This window comes from Dermacentor albipictus, chromosome 5, assembly GCF_038994185.2.
Source record: "Dermacentor albipictus isolate Rhodes 1998 colony chromosome 5, USDA_Dalb.pri_finalv2, whole genome shotgun sequence".
In the NCBI taxonomy this organism is placed as follows: Eukaryota; Metazoa; Arthropoda; class Arachnida; order Ixodida; family Ixodidae; genus Dermacentor; species Dermacentor albipictus.
Window position 1 is genome coordinate 161,232,417 of NC_091825.1, and position 18,703 is coordinate 161,251,119.

The window sequence follows — 18,703 nt, forward strand, 5'->3', positions numbered from 1 at the left end:
GCTCATTGTTCAAGTTCATGGTTCTGTAGCACTGCTGCTTAATACATTTCTCTTGCATTGTGTTGCAGGCAATACCTCCTCAGCAGCCAGTGAAGACGGACTCCAAGGGGAAGGCTTCCTTCGGCATCCTCACACTTGCCCTTAAGACCCCGTACGTGCTACAAGTGAATGGATTTGTCTGCCTATTGCAGCCACATTCAGCACTTCTCTCAAATATAATGTGATGATCCTAACTTGTTCAAGCATATCATGTGTATCATCACTACAGTTGGTCTCTGACACGGTTAAACTTCGTTATAATGAAGTTGATAAAGTCTTGAATTCACTTTATGTCAAAAGTTTTTTGGATTGAAAGTCAAGGTTTTATGCAAATAAGTTCAGCCGCAGATGGATGTTTCTTACACAGATGGGGCCGTAAAATGTTTCGAATTATCGGGCAATCGGAAATGCGAATCTCAGGAAGAATGAAATATGTATATGAATTTGAGAGCCAGCAATCACAGATAAAGTTTCATGATATGGCGACAATATATTCACGTTGGCAAACCAATCACAGCTGCGGTGGCAGAAATAATGCTTTCGTGTCGACTCTGCCGCCGCAGCTGATAGCGCCGCCCAGCAGCAGTGGGATGACACTATCAGTAGGCTGCTCTGCATACGACCCGACGAAAACACAATGTGTCTAAACACATTGGACGCAGCAAAGAAAGCACGCCCCCTTGCGCATGTGGTGGCGCACATTGAGCCAGCATCCTCGGATTATGCTCGCACATTTTTCCTCGCACTCACAGCACACGGTGCACAAACCGTGACAGTTTCTTATCGCAGTTGGACTTTATACAACAGTCACGTGACATTGACAATGACAAAAATTCTGCTGTAGTGTCCGTAGAATTCCTGTTAAATTAGTCCGTTACGTCCCGTGAGCTCCTTATGCCTAGTGGTGCCACTGGCAAATGTGACTAATGGAAAAGCTCTGAAAAATCAGGCGTTCAAGAAATTGGTTCGCGAATTTATTGAAAACAATTTGTACATGCATTGTACTCACAGAAAAACTTATTGCTGTGAAAGTAGTTTGTTAATTACTTCTGTGTGTTCTTGGCAAACAGGCAAAGTAATTATGCAGCATTCGTATGCCCAGATAACTTGCATGGCGTCCTGCTCAGGTAGGAAGCTCGCATACTGCCTTAGGATGTTGATCGCATCAAGCACATCACGACTGTTGCGCATGGGGAGATTGCTGAGGTCTTGAGCATCAATTTCATGTTCACTGTTGTCTTGGAAGTCCTTTATGCCTAGCATATCCCACACGATAGATGCATCAGTAACCTGTTTTGTTGTGAAGATGCAAGAGTCAGCGTGTAGGTAGTCGTCAAGGCAGGGATGGAAGTACTGCGCGAATTGCACCATCTTGCGCCAAACCGTGAAGCTGCACCAACCTGCGTTGAAACACTAATTTCGAATGAAGTTTCCAAATTTAGCAGGATGCGCTTGTTCAGTGGCAAACACACAGCCATAGACATGTGCTGGTTAGTACATAGCCCTGGTCCTGCGGTCATGGTCCTGCGGGATCCAGATATAGGCGATTGCGATCAGGCCCCTTAATCGCGATTGCAGGCTGACGTCTGTGCCCTCCTATGCAATATCCTGAAAACGCTGAAAACAAGAAGTTCAAAATTCGCAGTTCCGCCAGAAAGGTGAAACACCGATTGCGATAGAAAATAGTAGATAGGTGTACAAATACAGTACAGTAAAAGCTCGTTAATTTGCACCTCGTTAATTTGAATTTTTCGAATAATTTGAACTAATTGGCACGGTCCGGCCATGCTTCAAAGACCCCCATGTATTGAAAAGCTCGTCAATTCGAATGTTAATCGGGTTCGCCACGGATAATTCGAACTGCGCGCCGCTGTAGCCAGCTTGCAGTCTCTGCTGTTAAGTGACAGATGGTGCGACATACACTATCATCATCGCGTGTTTTTAGGGGGCAGCACATGCATTTATTCGCAAATGCTCTACCGTTTCGTCATGGACAACGGGATACGCAGTGCGTTCGGTGGCCACCACAAGACCGGCCATTCTCTCCGTCGCCAGTGCGACCAGAACGTCAAAGCCTAAAAGTGCGCCGTTGCTCGCTTTTGTTCTGTACACGTCTGTTGCAGACTGACACTGTTCACGTGCCGCGATGTCCTCACGTGGAAAGTGCCGTGCCAAAACGTTGCAGGATAAATTAGAAATTCTGCGGGAAGTTGATGCAGGGAAACTGAGCAAGAACGAAATTGCAAAGAAGCACGATATACCAAGAAGCACGCTGTCGACATACATCCGTAATAAGAGGACGATTGAGGACTCCTACGAGGCTGAAACTTTCGGCAAGGATCGGAAAAGGCTTCGGACAGCTAAGCACCTGGACCTGGAGGCAGCGTTGCTCACATGGATCTCTGGGGTACAAGGCTGTGATCAATGCCAGGCCTCAAAGATTACCTTATTACGTATAATCTCTCAGGCCATATTTGATGTCACGTCGAGGTTGCCAGAGGAGATAATGGTGACGGAGTCGGGGGCATGCCACAGCCACAGACGTGCTTAATCTGTTCCTCCTTGCTATTTTTGCTATTTCGAAAAAACTCCGATAAAGTTTACCCTGTGTAATAAATGAACCCCTCAACTTTGCTTCAGCATCTCCGTTTAAAAAAAAAAAAGTGTTTTATTATGTGAGTATATACAGTAATTGCCTTGGGGCCTTTAGCAGTCCACAACAAATTTCAAGCATGCGTGTGTTCAGCATTGTTAAAAATATCTTAAACTGATGTGCATACAGTGTGAATAGAACGGGGTCGAACAGTTCTTAAAATGGGACATAGGGAAGACAACAGACACAGTGCCGTGTAAGTCATCTTTATTTATCCTTTTCTTTTGAGCCATTTGGTCCAAAACACCGCCAACATTCAGGCCAGTTCAGCATGGTCCTACAATGTACCCTAGAGCAATATTCTACTGAGAAATTGACCCTAATGATGCCCAAAAAACCTGTGGTATTCCGAGGTACAATGTGCATTCCATCTTCGGATTGGTAGTTGCGATGGCAGATACCTTGATGTTAGCTAACAATGCAAATGCATATCAAGACCTGATTAACCAGATGATCTGTACCGACTCTGACACGAATTATCAGTAATAACAGCTTTTGGCTAATAATACTGTGCAACAAAATATGTTTTCAATTTTATGCAGACTACCTTTTAAGTTTGTCTTTATTTGCATTGTAATTGATGCATTTGTTGTGCATTCATCCCTAAATATGTAGCAAAAATGATACAACATTGTTGAGCCTTCAACATTCTTTAGGCTGCAAAACAGCACGGCAGCCAGGCAATGCTCAGTGTACCTGCGTCAAGAAAATTAGTTTTCAATTCTGTATGCCATGTGATGCATTGAAACAATCCTCTGTGTTGCCGCTTTACTTGTAGAAGGGAGAGAAGGAAGGTTGTCAACATAAAACAGTCTGGCTCTGTGGCTGTAAAACTGTGACTGTGACTAAGAGCAACAGTTATCCCTTCTGCCATGCTGGTCACATTTATGTGCCCAGCGATTTTGCAGGTTCCACTCAATTGTGGCGAGCAAAAAACAGTCATATAAGCTTAGGGTAACCTGAAGCCTCTGAATATTTAGCGGGACCTAATTTCAAGTCGTGCTAAGTATTGCTACACATGGCCACCTTGCGGAACGTACGACCATGTTTGGTGGCACGTTCATCATGGCGCGTTCTGTCGCAGCAGCGAATACAGTTAAACCTCGAAATAACGAAGTAGGTAAAATCAGTGATTTGCTTCGTTATATTGAAATTTTGCTGTAATAAGTTCAACCATTTATGCAAATAAGTACAGTCACCAATCAATTTTTCTTACACAGAAAGAGGCCGCACAATTTTTCAAATTATTGGGCAATTGAAAAAAAGCAAATTTGAATAAGAAAATAATTCATTTTGATGACTATGGAAGTTTGGGATAAATGATACAGTTTCATGCCACCTCGGCGATATCTTCACATCGGCAGTATGAATTAAGTGAAGCCATCCAAGTCTTCGTGTGCACTCTGCCTCTGCAGCTGATAGCGTCGCCTGCATTGAGACGACGCTATCGCAAAAAACGCCGGCAGCGGGGAGTGAATGCTTCGTCTTCCTCTCGCTCCAACGGGTTGCCGAAACTGAAGATTACGCAACCTCAGATACTAAGTGCGCATTAAGATAGCTTACATGATGCCACGGAGTCTCGGCACACCCACTCTTTGCATGCATGGCTGATTACCTCTAAAGCAAGGTGCGCACCTGCATGTATGTGCTGAGCGGTGCTTACAGCCATGCGCAGCCACGGCCTCTTGCAGCGATGGCCAAGAGGCACGCCAACCTACCCCCGCCTCGCCCCCTCGCGCATGCTTGATTGCATTACCGTGAGCTCACTCCCCTTTCCAGCTGCTCGTGCGAGAAGGCAGCACTCCAGAAGCCACCATCTTTCTCGTCTGACCCTTACGCACTTTCACTTGCACCTAAAGCACAAAGTGTGCGGGTCACGATAGGATCTTATCACACTTGGACATTATTTAAAACATGATCTGGCTCCCCTTCGGGAGTCGCTCTTGTGGTGCTGCACGCCATTTGAGAGGTGCGTTTGGAAGCAGCTGTTTGTAATTCAACCATTTGACCATCTGTGCTGACCGAAGTTTTCATTTATTGTCTCGGCATTCCTTTGCGATGGAAGTGAAATTTTATTACATTGAAATTGCATTTAAACACACTTCGTTAAATTGAGGTTCTAAATACGTGGCGTTCTATGGACAAGAGGTTATGACAAGTTAAATATTTCATTATATCGAGAATTTCGTTATATTGAAGTTTGTTATATCGAGGTTTAACTGTAGTTTTTTCTTGCTCGTGATGCCTGCAATTCATAAACAACCTTTAGCCAGTAATTTTATTTGTTTTATAAAAATGCAAACATGTATACGTACAGTAGTCTACATTACTCTCATTATCAGGACTCACTAAAGTATGTGCAAAGCATCATCTGCCATGTTGGCTTTCTATGGCGGCAGCAGCACCTTTAGAGTATTGCAACTTTTATAATGTGCATAGTGGCTGCTTAGCTGCTTTATGAATACCTGAACAGCGACTGACTATTGTTTGCAGGGTCGCTCCTAAGCCATGTGAGTTTAACATCTGCTCAACCAACTGCCGAGGCCTCTTCACGCTGGGCACAAAGGCAACCATTGGCCGGACGATCATCAATGGCCCTGTTCTGAAGCTGCATTTGACCTGTGACCCAGAGAAGCCAGTAGAGCTGATAGTGGACTACAAAGGAAAAAAGACCTACACTGTGGCCGAGGAGTTGCCAGGTATACAGTGAAACCTCGTCACTATAAACACCACATCAACAAACTTTTTAGAAATCTTATTCTGACTGCTTATAGTTTCAGTGTAAAAATATTTGAGCACTACAAATTTCAGAATACCGAATTTTTTTCAGAACAATGGTCGGTATTCAATTTATGCGTCATTTTAGCAACGCCTCAGTACTAAGAATTCATATTCCGAAATCCGGGGATGCTGTTTTGTATCCTTCACAACAACTCTGGAGTTGTAGGCTAGCAGAAAACACTGCTCAGAAAGCAGACGCCTTGCAATATGCTCCTGGGGAGGCGTGGCATGGTCCGGTGTGGGAGGAGGAAAATGTGGGAGGGGTACTTGTTTTTGGCTGTAAAGGCAACTACTCGTCAGATTTTGTGAGTGCATGCTGTGCCCAGAAAAATGTCGCCTAGCAGCAGAGGTGCAGCTTTTTCTTTTTTGTCTGTTGTCTGTGTGCCTCTATTTTAACGCTTTTTTCTGCAGCCGTATTAAGCAGCGTGAATGCACAAGTGGGAAAATATAACCTCCATGCTCATGGAGGGCCGCCTGCCGTTTCAGAACGATGTCATTTACACGTCCTTTGAAATACGCTCGAACCTCATTATAACAAAACGTAATATAGCGGAATAGTCTATATAACCAAGTGAAGTTGTCCTGAAAATAGATATAATGAACTTAATTCTTCTCCAAAACCATAAGAATACCTGACCGTTGCACGTCGAGTACATCGCTTTCCGCCGGCTTTGCCATTCGTTCACCGTAGTGATTCAAAACTCTCGCATTGTTGGTGGTGGTACAAACTTTATTTAGCGAAGGCCAAAAAAGAAAAAAAATTAAGATGTCACCGTTCTTTGTGGTGGTGTTCAGGCTGCCGGTCGTGGCCACCAGATCATGCCTGGCAGCAACTTCCGCTGCCCAGATCGTTAGCCGTAGCTGGACATCCGGCTCTGAGCTCGCCAAAGCAGCCTCCCGCAGCTGCGAACTAGACGCATGCCAAGAGGCAGGGGGAGAGTGTTTCGGGCATGAATAGAGAATGTGAGCATAGTCTGTTCGTGGGAGTCTGGTGCCACATGCTCTGTCGGAGCTTAGACAGGGATTTGTGAGGGGGAGGGAGGGATAGGCGAGAGTTGCGGTAATAAAGGGTGATGTCATGGAAGGTGAGAAGGGAGTCACGCGTGTCCATCCCGGAGTAGAGGGGGCCAGCTCGTTCTGTCGTCTCACGAGCGATGGAATTTGCCGCCTCGTTGCCAGGGTGCCCTGTGTGAGCCGGAACCCAGAGGAGTTGGATACGACGAGGAGTTGACACTTCTCCACAGACCTTTCTCTCCTGCGTGTGCCTGGCTGTGCAAAATGCGCAGCGGAGTAAAAGATTAGTGCATTCACTTCTACTCCTTGGCACGCTGCCCAGGCAGGCACAGCCGGGCATCGCCTCCGAGATCTTCCTGCATAATCTGGAAGGCCACGTGCAAGCTTGCATGATTCGTTTCATACTGCGTGGCGACACGCGGTGGCGTGAAAGATTAGTGCATTCACTTTTTTCTCTATGGTGCACCGTGCAAGCACTTGTAACTCGGGCTGGCCTCGGAGATCTCCCCGTGAGAATCTTAGGAGTCATGCCCAGGCTGTGCATTCACTTCTCCCGCTCTCAAAGGCATGCCATGCGGGCTGGCTACTGGACGTGGCGTCCCACATCGCATTTAGCATTGGTGCGATCTCGGAAGCCTCGAGCCGGCCAAACCAAGCTGGTGAGGGTATGTTTGCTTGCCTCCTTGATCCCGCAGCATTGTGTTGTGTGCCATGTGCTGCTCGACCGAGACAAGTCAAGTGGAAATTGGATGCGAAAGACCATCACATTCAAACAGAAGGCAGCTGTCTGAAGGATGTTGCATCAGGTGCTAAGTTGCATGTTGCACATGCCAAATATTCTTTTGTTGTTTTATTCAAATTTCATGGCATGCGTGGCTGTCCAACAGTTGCACTGGCCGCAAAAGTCTTCTTATTTCCATGTTTAGAATTTTGCACGCCATTGAGCAGATACAGTAAACTCTCGGTGACACGAATTTCACGGGGTGGTGTGAAATATTTGTATCACCCAAAATTTGTATCATCAAAACATGCACGACATCAAAAAAAACTAAATTTATCTTTAGCAGAAAAATTTTTATTACAGTAGAACCCCGTTGATATGTTCCTCGCTGCTTAATTCAGACATATTAGGCTGCGCATCGGTTAATTGAAATACCTCTGGGAGCTTGGTGAGCGCGGAGCGCCGCAAAAGAGCAAGAATGGCGCTATCGTACAACCGGAATGAAGCAGCGGAGTCCACATCGCCATAGTCGTGAATGGAAATCATACATGTATGACAGCATTGCCGGAATGTTTCGTGCCTGTTTGTGTCTTTACAGTCTTCATTTTCCACCATCCATAACACCATGTTGATTGCGTGTCTTCATAACTGCGCAGTCATAATCTATGATCGCATTGATAGCCACCACAGTTTCGTCCACAACGGCTGCGGCAGACAGTAGTTTCGTTTTGACATTGTGCACGTATCGGCTGCATCCTTTCGAAACTGCTTAGTCGCTATCCATTATTGTAGCAATAGCGACCCCGGTTTCTTCCGCAGTTATTGCAGCAAACAGTAGTTTTGTTTTGACTCTGTGCGTGTGTCGACCACGTCCTTTCAGAACTGCAAGGTTGCTGTCCATAATCGCGTCGATAGTGGCCGTGGTTGACTGCGTAAAGTTATCGGTGCTTTGACTCGATGCAAAGCTGTCCAGGATGGAGAGCGTCGACTACATCGCAATGTACGGACGACCTCTTGGCGACCAGCTCACTGGCGAAAAAATAATCAGGATGTGCGCATGGTAGGGAAAAGCATGCGTCAAGTGAAGCCGCGCTATGGCGCCGCTGCGAAGGAAGTCGTGAGGCCTTTGCCACTGCCAGGGGCAATCACGAGATGACGAGCATTGCAGCTCCCGCACTGGTTTTATACAGAATAAAAACAGGATTTGCTCATTCATTCAGTAAAAAAGCGTGTTGATGTAGTTAACATTTGTTGATTACTTTCTTGATACCCTCGATAACTCAACATTTGGTGAACTTGAACATTTTTTTTATCCTGTGAAATCTGAATTAACAGCGTTTTACTGTACCTGGGTTCTGTCTAGCTGCGTCGCAGTGGCATATATAAGTTCTGGCGCAAATTACGTAGGACATCCTATATAACAAACTACAGATACAATGACCTCTTTTTGCGAAAATGCAGAGTTCATTATAGATGGGTATGACTATCTCGCCGTCTCAAACCAGCACTCTCACACGCTGATTGGCTGGCAGCCATTAGTAATTACTTTTGGCTATCGTTAGGCCTAGCTGCTTCAATGTTTGTTATCAAGCTTCCTACTGTTTGGTGCCATGTTTTTTAGTTAAAGGATTCGGCACTGTTGACAATGGCACCAACTGCACCTTTGTCATCACTGCCAATGGTATCAAAGTGCGGAAAACACAGCAAGGGTGTAGAGTGTTTCATAATGCCTGTTTGCAATAGCTTTGCCGAAATACACCAAGACTACAGAAGGGCGACTATACATGCTTCCATTTACCATCTCCTGTCGCAGTATGAGCACCGAGAGACCTAATAAGTGCACTTGCAGGCCTTTAAATCTTTTTCAGATGGAGCTGTGGTGATTTAAGCCCTTGAAGGCAGTTTAAAGGCATGCATTCGTTTTTGCGACATTTTCGCGGTCCTTAGAGAGTACGAAAATTTGAGATTGACTGTAGATGGATTTCTGTGGTGATTTTAAGGGGAATGTCATTTACTTCATTATACAGTTGAACACCTCTACAATGTATGCCTGTCTAACAAAAGAACGATTATGTCCTTGCAAAAATGATATCTTTCATAAGTATTGTGTACAAATCTAGAATGAAGACCACTGCAACAAGTTTGCTTCTACAGCAAAGAAATTTAGATGTTCCTGGCAGTTGATTTGTTGCTTTACAACAAACACTGTGTAGCGCTTCCACCGCTGTCTTTTGCAGGTGCCACCGAGATGTCCTCTGTGCTAGTGCTAATGGCTGTGCTAGCAGTGCACTTGATAAACAGGCCAATGTCAGAAGTATAGTCTTGCTGCACTGCTCCAGGAATCGCTCAACTGCTACGCTGCTTGTTGTAATGCATCAGTGAGCTTGGCGGCTGACAAATACGTCAGAGTTGATGATGACATGGTGATGTAATTGTAACTGATGATTGATAGCATCTGCAAAGCCATCTAGGGTGAAAGGACACAAATGCCTACGAAGGCAGCAGGGGTGATGTTTTCTGTAAACGAACAAAGAATTTTAATGGCAAGGGAGGCAACAGAGACAATCGATTATGTCAGCTTTACTTTCTGCAGCTCCTGCATTTCGCCATGGAGTACACTGTGAACCTCGGTGCAATAAAGTTGGCTGTGATCGCGTGCATTCGTCAGACGAAGTTTGCAAAAAAAAAAAATTAGCTAATTAAGGTTTTTTTCTGTTGTTGTTATTGTTGTGGAACGTGCTTAGCCTCCTCTAATATTGCAATGAAGGGACCTCTATAAAAAGGGATTTTGGAGGCCCTAAGCAGGTCGTTACAAAGGCATTAAACCGTATCCTGTCTTTTTTTTTTATGAGGTTTGAGTGTATTTGGCTGTGCATTGTTGCCTTACCTGGTGGCACTTTTTGTCTTCCTAATTAGGGGGATTTGCTGCAAGGTACATGCAGTAAAAAGATGAACAAAAATGAGCATTGAATAAATGCATGTGGCCGTGTGTGATGCAGATACTCCACGCACATATGTTGTACGACTGTACTTGTTTTTTTTTTCTTCTGCACAGAGACAACTGTGCACGTGGTCGCAGAAGATGGCAATGTAATGTGCTCTGTGCTTGGTAAACAACTGAGCATGAAATTGACTCGTATAGACTGTGCCCCAAAGAACCACCAAAAGGTTTGTAACCTTAAAAAGAAAAAATCTTCTAACTTTGTAGGCAGCATGCAATCTCGTAAATGTGCACCTTGGGAGATCAGTGAACCCTTAATAACATTTTTTCTTATGTCTACATTTTCTTTGTTCCAAACTAGATATTTACAGTAGCTCCAGCTGAAAGCACATCTTCCAATGGCTTTTACCACTTCAGGTACTTTATATGTCTTTGCATAAGATCAAAAGCTGTACACTAGCAGCGACTGATCACTTGTTTTCATGTTTATTATGCTTCTTATTTTAGGAAAGTGAGGGTGCCGGAGAAGTCGGGAGAATATAACATGCAGTTCCATTTCAACAATGGCAAGCATGCCATCAGCAGTACGATTGTAAGTTACCATTTCTGCATAGTTGCTTTACTGTAACATTGGGGTTGCATTCCTGATCCTAAATCATTTGTGATGGCTGTTACTTTTGCCAGACCAAACAACTAATGCGATACGTGAAGTAGCGATGAACATTTTGTGGCATTATGACTCTTTGTACAGTCAATGTGGTCAGGAGTACCGATGTTTTCAGGAGGTGGTCACATCTGCATACCAGCCAACTCTCTCATTTTGTCTGGTTGATTCCTGAATTGCGACTAGTTCTCTTAACTGTACGGGCATGCCCATAAATTTCTCGAACTTCTTCACCAACCCTATCGCGAGGGGGGAAAAAAAACGTGTTATACGGCACTGCTGCATTGTAATTGTCATCATGTGCAAGGTAGCTAGTCGAAGTTAGATTTTAATCTAAGCCATTTGTTCATAAGCAGTCTAAGCCTAACTCAGCGTTGCATAAGCTGTTGCGTAATGGTTAGTTGTCTCAAGTTAGCTTTGCTACTTTACAGCCATGTTATGAAGTGAAGCTTTTTAGGAGCGGAAGAAGGTGACTCACGGGCCCATCCTAGGTATTCTGTAATTATGTGTGTGCACTCGCTGTCTCCGGTCACAGTAAGAATGTTGAGACCTCTGATAAATGTACTTGCAGTTCTTCAGAGCTGTTTCTGACATTCCTGTGGCCTAGAAAAAAAATATTTTTCTTGTCCCCTTCCCTGCTCCTCTTGGTGAACCTCCTGAATTTCGATGTCCCAAATTTGGCAGGTATGCATCTATACCCACTGGTCTACTCGGTGGGTCTCTTCGATAATCAATCCCTGACAGTCCCAAACTGCTTGGTACTGCTTTCCCACGTTCGATTTTCTCGAGCAACTTCGGAAGCTCCACCCACCAATCTGAAAGCTGCCAGAATCGTGTTCATTTTTCATGTACCGGACGTTATGGACTGTCCGCGGACCCTCGGAGCTGTTGGCAGATATTTTCTCACGTAAGCGCAAGCAGCTAGCAGACAACGGCTGTCTTAAAAAAAGATACGCATGGCGTTTGATGCCGTGTCGGGGTGTCTACCAACTGAGAAAACTGGGAATTCTCAGGGATTTTGAGTAGTCTGGAAAAACTCGGGGGAAAACTCAGGGAATTTGTGCTTCTATCAGGGAAAATTAGCCGTAAATTTTTTGAAAGGGAACAACAATTGCGGTAATGCTGGCTCAAGTAACAGACAGCAATCGTAACGAATTGTCTTTGACAGCCTTTCGTCGGCTAGAGGAGTTGCCAGTGTATAGTCAACGACTGACTTTCCGGATACCTGATCATTCGGACGGTTTCGTGGCACCACCACGTACCCAATAGAATTGCTGTATCAGAACGTCTGAAATTTCGCACACAAAAGCCCTTCGCCATCCAATTTTCTAGACTTTTTGCCGTGACCGCAGGTCCGAAACTGCAATAATCAAAGCCACTACCGCTGTCGATTTGATTACCGTGCCATCTCGAACCAGCGCTCTCGCACACATAATTTCTTGTTTCACCGTTAGGGCTTTTCCAGGTCCACTTTCTGTTACTACGCTTCCTTCATTATTCTCAGCTTGTTCCTTTCTGTGAATTCTGCCAGTATCTCTCCTCTAGTGTTTCTATACAGTCGAAACCCGCAATAACGAAATCGGCGGGGAAAGCAAAACATTTCGCTTTTGCGGGAATTTCGTTAGCGCGAGAATGAGGCAGAAAAGACAGGCAAGAAGATTGGCTTGCAAAAAAAAAAAAAAAAAATATTATTGCCAAAAGCCAGTCGGCTTACTTTGCCGAGCCTTGCCTTGCAGCAATTTTACTGCTCTCGACTCGCACTGCAAGAAGTGGTCCATTGTCACGTCGTCATCATGCTCACCGAAAAATGATCGAATTACATCGAAGACATTCAACACATCCCACGGGTTCGCAGTCTTCTCTTGATTTGGTGTATGGTGGTTGTCGGCGTCGTCGGCACCTTGGCAAACGCTACTTATGATGACTTCATCAGTCATCTCTTCATGGACGACAACATCTTCATCCACACGAACGAACTCATCGATGCTGAGGCCATCCGGAAGACCATCTGTCATGACAGAAAGTTCATCCCATGCGTGGGCCAGCGATGGCGGCACTGCGCCGTCAGCACTGTCAACTAGTGCACCTTCAGGCGAATCTTCTTGCGATGCCACTGGATCAGCGCATGATGCTTGCCGAGTGGCAATGAAGCCGGCATGATTAAAACAATTAGCTATCACGGCTGGCGACGTCGCAACCCATGCGGCGGCCATCATCTCAAGCGCCATGAACGTGTCCACTACGGTGGGACGCTTCAACTGGAGGTTCAGCAGCAGACGCTGAATCAGCCTCTCCTTGTAGGCGCACTTGACGCTACGAATGACGCCTTGATCAAGCGGCTGCAGCACGGAAGTGCAGTTCGGTGGAAAAAAAACCAAGCGCAGGTTTCCCAGTTCCACGTCATCGACTTGATGGGCACTGCAATTGTCCAAAAAAAGGCAGATCGATCTGCCTGCCTTCCGCATGTCCGTATCGAAGGCCTCGAGCCAGCTGCCAAATATGGCCCGGGTTATCCATGCCTTCAGGTTCGCGGTGTACTGTACGGGCAGCCGACGATTTCCCTTGAAGCAGTGGGGCTTCTTACTTCTGCCGATTACAAGCAGTGGCCGTTTATCTCTGATGTTCATGTTGGTGCACAACGAAATTGTTACATGCCGCTTGCTGTGTTTCCCCCCGCGGTATTTCTGGCCTTTTAAGTCCAGGGTCTTGGATGGCAGCATCGTGTAGAATAAGGTCGTCTCATCTGCGTTGTAAATGTCCGAGGGCTTGTACTGGTGCGATACTTCTTTGTTGGTCAGCAGCCACGACGACGTTGTCAAAATGTCGACGGCTGCTGCCTCCCCGGAAATTATTTTGGCCACTATGTCGTGGCGGGCTTTGAAGCGGCTCAATCAGCCAAGGCTAGCCTTAAAATCAGCGTGCCCGAGAATGCATGCGAACTCCAGCGCTTTCTGCTGAAGAACTCTGCGAGACAGCGGCACTTTGTTGGCACGCTGTTCACAAAACCATGCAAACACCACCTTGTCAACGCCTGGAAAAGCCGCAGCGCTCACCGTTTAGTTTTTCGCACTCGCACCATTTCTGAGTGGCCGGGAATGGAGGCCTTGTTTTTCAGAATCGTCGATATCGAACTGCACGCGATTCCAAATTCTTTGGCGATATCCATTTTCTTCCTGCCCTTTTCAGCTTGGGTAATAATTGCAGCCTTATCCTGCAGTGTCATATATTTCCTCTTTTTGGCTGGAGGCGGCATCTTAGCAGGCTGTCAAAGCAAATGGTCCGATTGGCACAGAGACACACAATTGACGCACTCTAGTACCAACGACACTGAGCACACGAACATGTGCTGCGGTACACAAAGCCCACTGACGCTAAAGCGTCATCCAGGTTATCGGAGCCTTCACGTGTAGTACGGTCGAGCCTCGATATATCGAACAGCGCGGTGATCGCAAAATAGTTCGATATAGCCAGAATTCGATATATCAAATCACGTAGAAAACACGTCAAAAACTAGCACAAATCAATCAATAAACCAATCATGGCGCAATAGATACTCACATGAAGCTTTAAACAAAGTATTTGTTTCGTTCGCTGAAAGTACTGAAGCAGCGTAGCCTGCTTCATATTGGCAACCGCGTGCTTGACCACAGCGTCCTCAACATAGTCCAAATGGTCCAGAAGAGACGGTCCAGTGCCTTCTAGTGCGCCGCAGTAGCGGCGTACAACGGCCAAAGCAGCTACAGCCTCAGTTGCAGTCGGGAGCGGGGCAACCTCAGCGCTTGCCGGATCAGCCTCGGCAGCGTCTTCGTTTGGCCGCTCAGCAGTCACTTCTGCCGCGATCTCACGTGTGTTAGGGCCGATTTACGCTCGAGCCGCCCATCGCCGCAAGACGCACCGCATGCTTGCGGTCGCGCGAAAAATTGCACGTATGCAGCACATGTGCACAAATTACGATTTACACTGTGTGCACAGTGTATACTTTACACATTGTAAACTGAAATTTGTGCACAAGTGTTTGATACGTGCAATGTTTCGCGCGATCGCACGCGTGCGGTGCGGCTTGCGGCGATGGGCGGCTCGCGCAAACTGCGCCACTGTTCCGGTGCTGTTGTCACCGCCAACGAAGTCCTCAATGCACATGCTGTGTAGCTCAGCACCGACAAAGCGCTCCAACTGGCTCCACAGCCGCCTCGATCACGCGCGCACGGCGGGGCTTGCCCCGCCGTGCGCGCGTGATCTGTAGAAAAACAAGGGTAGATGATGTTAAGGGTTTTACGCCCAGGTGACAAATTTATGTTTTCACATATATTTAAAGCGCACCCGTTTAATTGGCACCATTCGGCCGTGTGATCAAGGCGGCCGTGCTGGCTCCAAGCCGCCGCATGTGTACGCCGCTACGTTCAAATGGCGCCCTCGGCGCAACCGATGTGGGCAGCTGTCGTACGCAGCAGTCCGGAACGCCCATCGCGTCATCGCTATCTTCGAGAGTGTTGCGGGAAAGCTCGCCTCCTGTCAACAGAGCGCACTTTGTCTGGGGCGGCGGAGTTCGATATATCCATTTTACATCCGGCCCCGTTCGAAATAAAAAATTAAAAATGCATGCGATTTTCCATGTGATATAGAAAGTGTTCGATATACGCAATAATTCGATATATCCATGTTCGATATATCGAGGTTTGACTGTAGATGTCGATTTGGCTGCCACGCACGCAGGCGTTTCGCTCCGCATTTAGCACAAGCTGTATTGGCACACAGGATTAAATAAAATGTGTTCACTGCGAGATAGCCTACGGTTCTTGTCTTTTTTTATTTTTATGATTTAAATGCGAATTGCATTTTTGGCCCGGACACTGCGCAGTCACCCGTTGCGACGGGCGAACGACCACCATCATCATCATCGCTGTCGTCTGTCACGAGAGGTGGTGCGAGGCTTTTTTTATTGTAAACAATGATGGCGGCGGCCACGCAAGAGTGCTGTGGCGGTAGTTAATGCAATTTAAGCGCACAACGAATGCATTTGAGCAGTTTCCGGACACAACTAGTGTCACGTGAGTAGATTATTTGCGGACTGTCATTTCAGAAAATTTCGTTGATGAGGGATTGCTATAGAAAAAAGTTTCGTTGTTGCGAGATATGAAATGCATTGACTCCTATGGCTGTTCGCTGGGGATCCGAAAATATTTCATTGCGGCGAGAATTTCGTTCCCTCGGGATTTCGTTACCGCGGGTTTCGGCTGTAATCGACGCCGTAGTTGCGAATAGCCTGTTCACCCGCCTGCTTTTTTCTTTCTTTTGCATTGAAGTCGCCCATTACTACTGTATACCGAATTTGCACTTATCTCATCGCTAATTCAACATCTTCACAAATCTGATCTACTTCTTCATCGTCGTGACTGGATGTTGAAGCGCAGGATTGGACCACCTTTAATCTGTACCTCTTATTAAGTTTGACTATGACTACAGCTAGAATCTCATTAATGCTGCAAAATTCGTCAATGTTGCCAGCTATGTCCTAATGAATTGGGAATCCTACCCCTTATTGCTTCTTATCAGGGAGAACTCTATAGGAGAGGACGTGATTGTTATTTAGTAATGTATAAGCCTCACCAGTTCTTCTAATCTCACTAAGGCCGATAATACCCCAAACAATGTCTGATAGTTCCTTAAAGAGTCCTGTTAAGTTGTGTATCAAACTGTTATTCACCACCACATCCAACATATAGAATGCTGTGCCACACCGTACCCTTGCAAGTGTGCTTTTGCTAAAGGAGACACAATCACTTCTTGCAAGATCGGTAATATTCATTGCTGACAAATTCAAAATGGCACTGTTCTGGCAGAGGCTGTCAATCAAGACATTAAATCAGGAGGGCAGTAAATGCAGGTTTGCTTGCTGTGCATATGGACAGCACTTGCCAACTGCAGCCGTTCATTATTGGCAAGAGCAAATTGCCAGTCTTTTTCAAGAAAGTAAAAGGCCTGCTGATCTGAAATGCATTTTCCCCCAAAAGCGTTGATGACACTCGGCTTTTTCACTGTGTGGCTGTGGTCATGAGATGCAGCACTGAAGATGTCCACATTGTCTGGCCTGTGTTCTTGTAAACAAGGGCTTTCTGTGAACAACATTGTAGGGTTCCACAAGCTGCCAAAGCGAATTGAGCCCCAATCTCCACTTATATGGATTTTTACATTACAGTTTCGATATAACAAAACCACTGCAGTCTACACCTGCACTTTGCAGAAAAACCTTCACTGCAGTGGCGATGGCTCCTGTGTGAGTCGCGGGCCCACAGTTACGCGTTGAATGTGTTTCATTCATGCTCGTAGGATTGCATGCGCGCTAGAATGGACTCTGATGTTCTGCAAGCTGAAAGCTATTTTCAAATCGTCATTTTGAATGAGTATACTTGGTCGACTGTTAGCCAACGTATGACAATCGGCTTTTGAATGGTATATTCTGCTGGACATGTGACTGGGCACATTCATGTGTGATTCGTAGTACAAGTGCGCTTAGGTGGCACTACACGTATCCATACAGGCTGGCTTGTTTCTGCATGGCACCTCTTTGTACAGTGAAAACTCATTACTACAAACACTACATTAACAAACTTTTCAGGTTAATGAACTTTTCAGAAATCCCCAGGCGACTTCTTATGGTTTCAGTGTAAAAATATTTGAGTACTGTGAACTTCAGAATACAGAGCTTTTCAAATAACGACCGTTGTTCACTTTCTCTGTGTCATGTTAACAATGCTTCAGTACCACAAACTAATAATATTCTGAAATCTGTGGATATCCGTGTATCCTTCGCGGCAGTGGAAACAGTAGGCTAGCAGACGACAAGGCGCAGAAAGCGGATGCCAGGGTGCACGAGTTCAGAATACCTGAGACTGCGCTCAATAAAAAAATGCTGGAGTGGATTTTTTAACATCTATTGGAGAGGCGAGGACTCCTTGGGTTTTGCTAGCGCATGCTCCACCTAGGCAAGTGTCACCTAGCAATGGAGGTGCATCTCTTCTTTCTTTCCTTCTTCTTTCTGTGCACGCCTCTTCCTTTCATGCTTGTTTCTGCAGCCGTACTACCTACTACGCACGTGGAGCAGTGTAACCTTTGTACTCGAGGGGATGCCACACAGTCGCACTTTGCACTTTTCGGACGATGCTGTTTGTGCGTGCTTGAGCTTTGTAATAGTTTCAGGTGTCCACCTCGAGTGAGACTGTTGCGATATCCGCAGTATGAAATGTGAAAAACAAACAAACAAGAAACATTGTGCTTTGGAGGAGACGTGGAGCTTCCTTTTTGTCAATAGTTTTCTCAGCGTCAGCGTATGCTTTGTGCGCGTCACTCTTATTCTACGGTACTTCTGCTTTGGTGGTGTGTGGCCACAGAATCCATGGCAAATGGCAACAGCGTAGGCCAAGAGCCAACAGCGCCGATTTCATCGAGAGCTGAAATGGTGACAACTTATGAACCGGTGTGTTGATGAGCGGAATGGTTAATTTTGGGACTTTCACTATAATGACTTTTCAGAATAACAAACAATTTTGGCAGTCCGGCGTGATTCGTTATATTGAGATTTGACTGTACGTTGTACAAAAATGCACACAAGCTAAAGTTTTGTTCATTTGCATCATTAAAATGCGCATGTGCTCACATGAAAGATTATTTCACTTGAGGATGCCCAAGTCCCCTATGTACATGGCATACAACAGAACTGATTTAAAAATGAGTGCCAGCTTCACTTCTTAAAACAGTGTAATGCAAAAGGAAGAAAAAGGAAGAACTTCGCAGTAAAACACAGAAAATCTAGCAGTAGCACCAGAACATTTATTTACAACAAGAAATGTTATCGAATACACTGTGTGTGCTGCATTTTTCATCCCAGATATC

At 45.7% G+C, this 18,703-nt stretch overlaps 1 protein-coding gene across 1 annotated transcript in view; it reads left to right on the plus strand.

Annotated features, from left to right (window-relative positions):
* Positions 1-18,703, plus strand: part of LOC135916357 (structural maintenance of chromosomes flexible hinge domain-containing protein 1-like) — a 373,767-nt gene that overhangs the window by 249,994 nt on the left and 105,070 nt on the right. Inside the window, exons 33-37 of the mRNA XM_065449720.2 lie at positions 69-151; positions 5,186-5,391; positions 10,264-10,376; positions 10,511-10,566; positions 10,657-10,741. Coding sequence (XP_065305792.1) covers positions 69-151; positions 5,186-5,391; positions 10,264-10,376; positions 10,511-10,566; positions 10,657-10,741 — 543 coding nt within the window. The remainder of the gene's footprint in view (positions 1-68; positions 152-5,185; positions 5,392-10,263; positions 10,377-10,510; positions 10,567-10,656; positions 10,742-18,703) is intronic.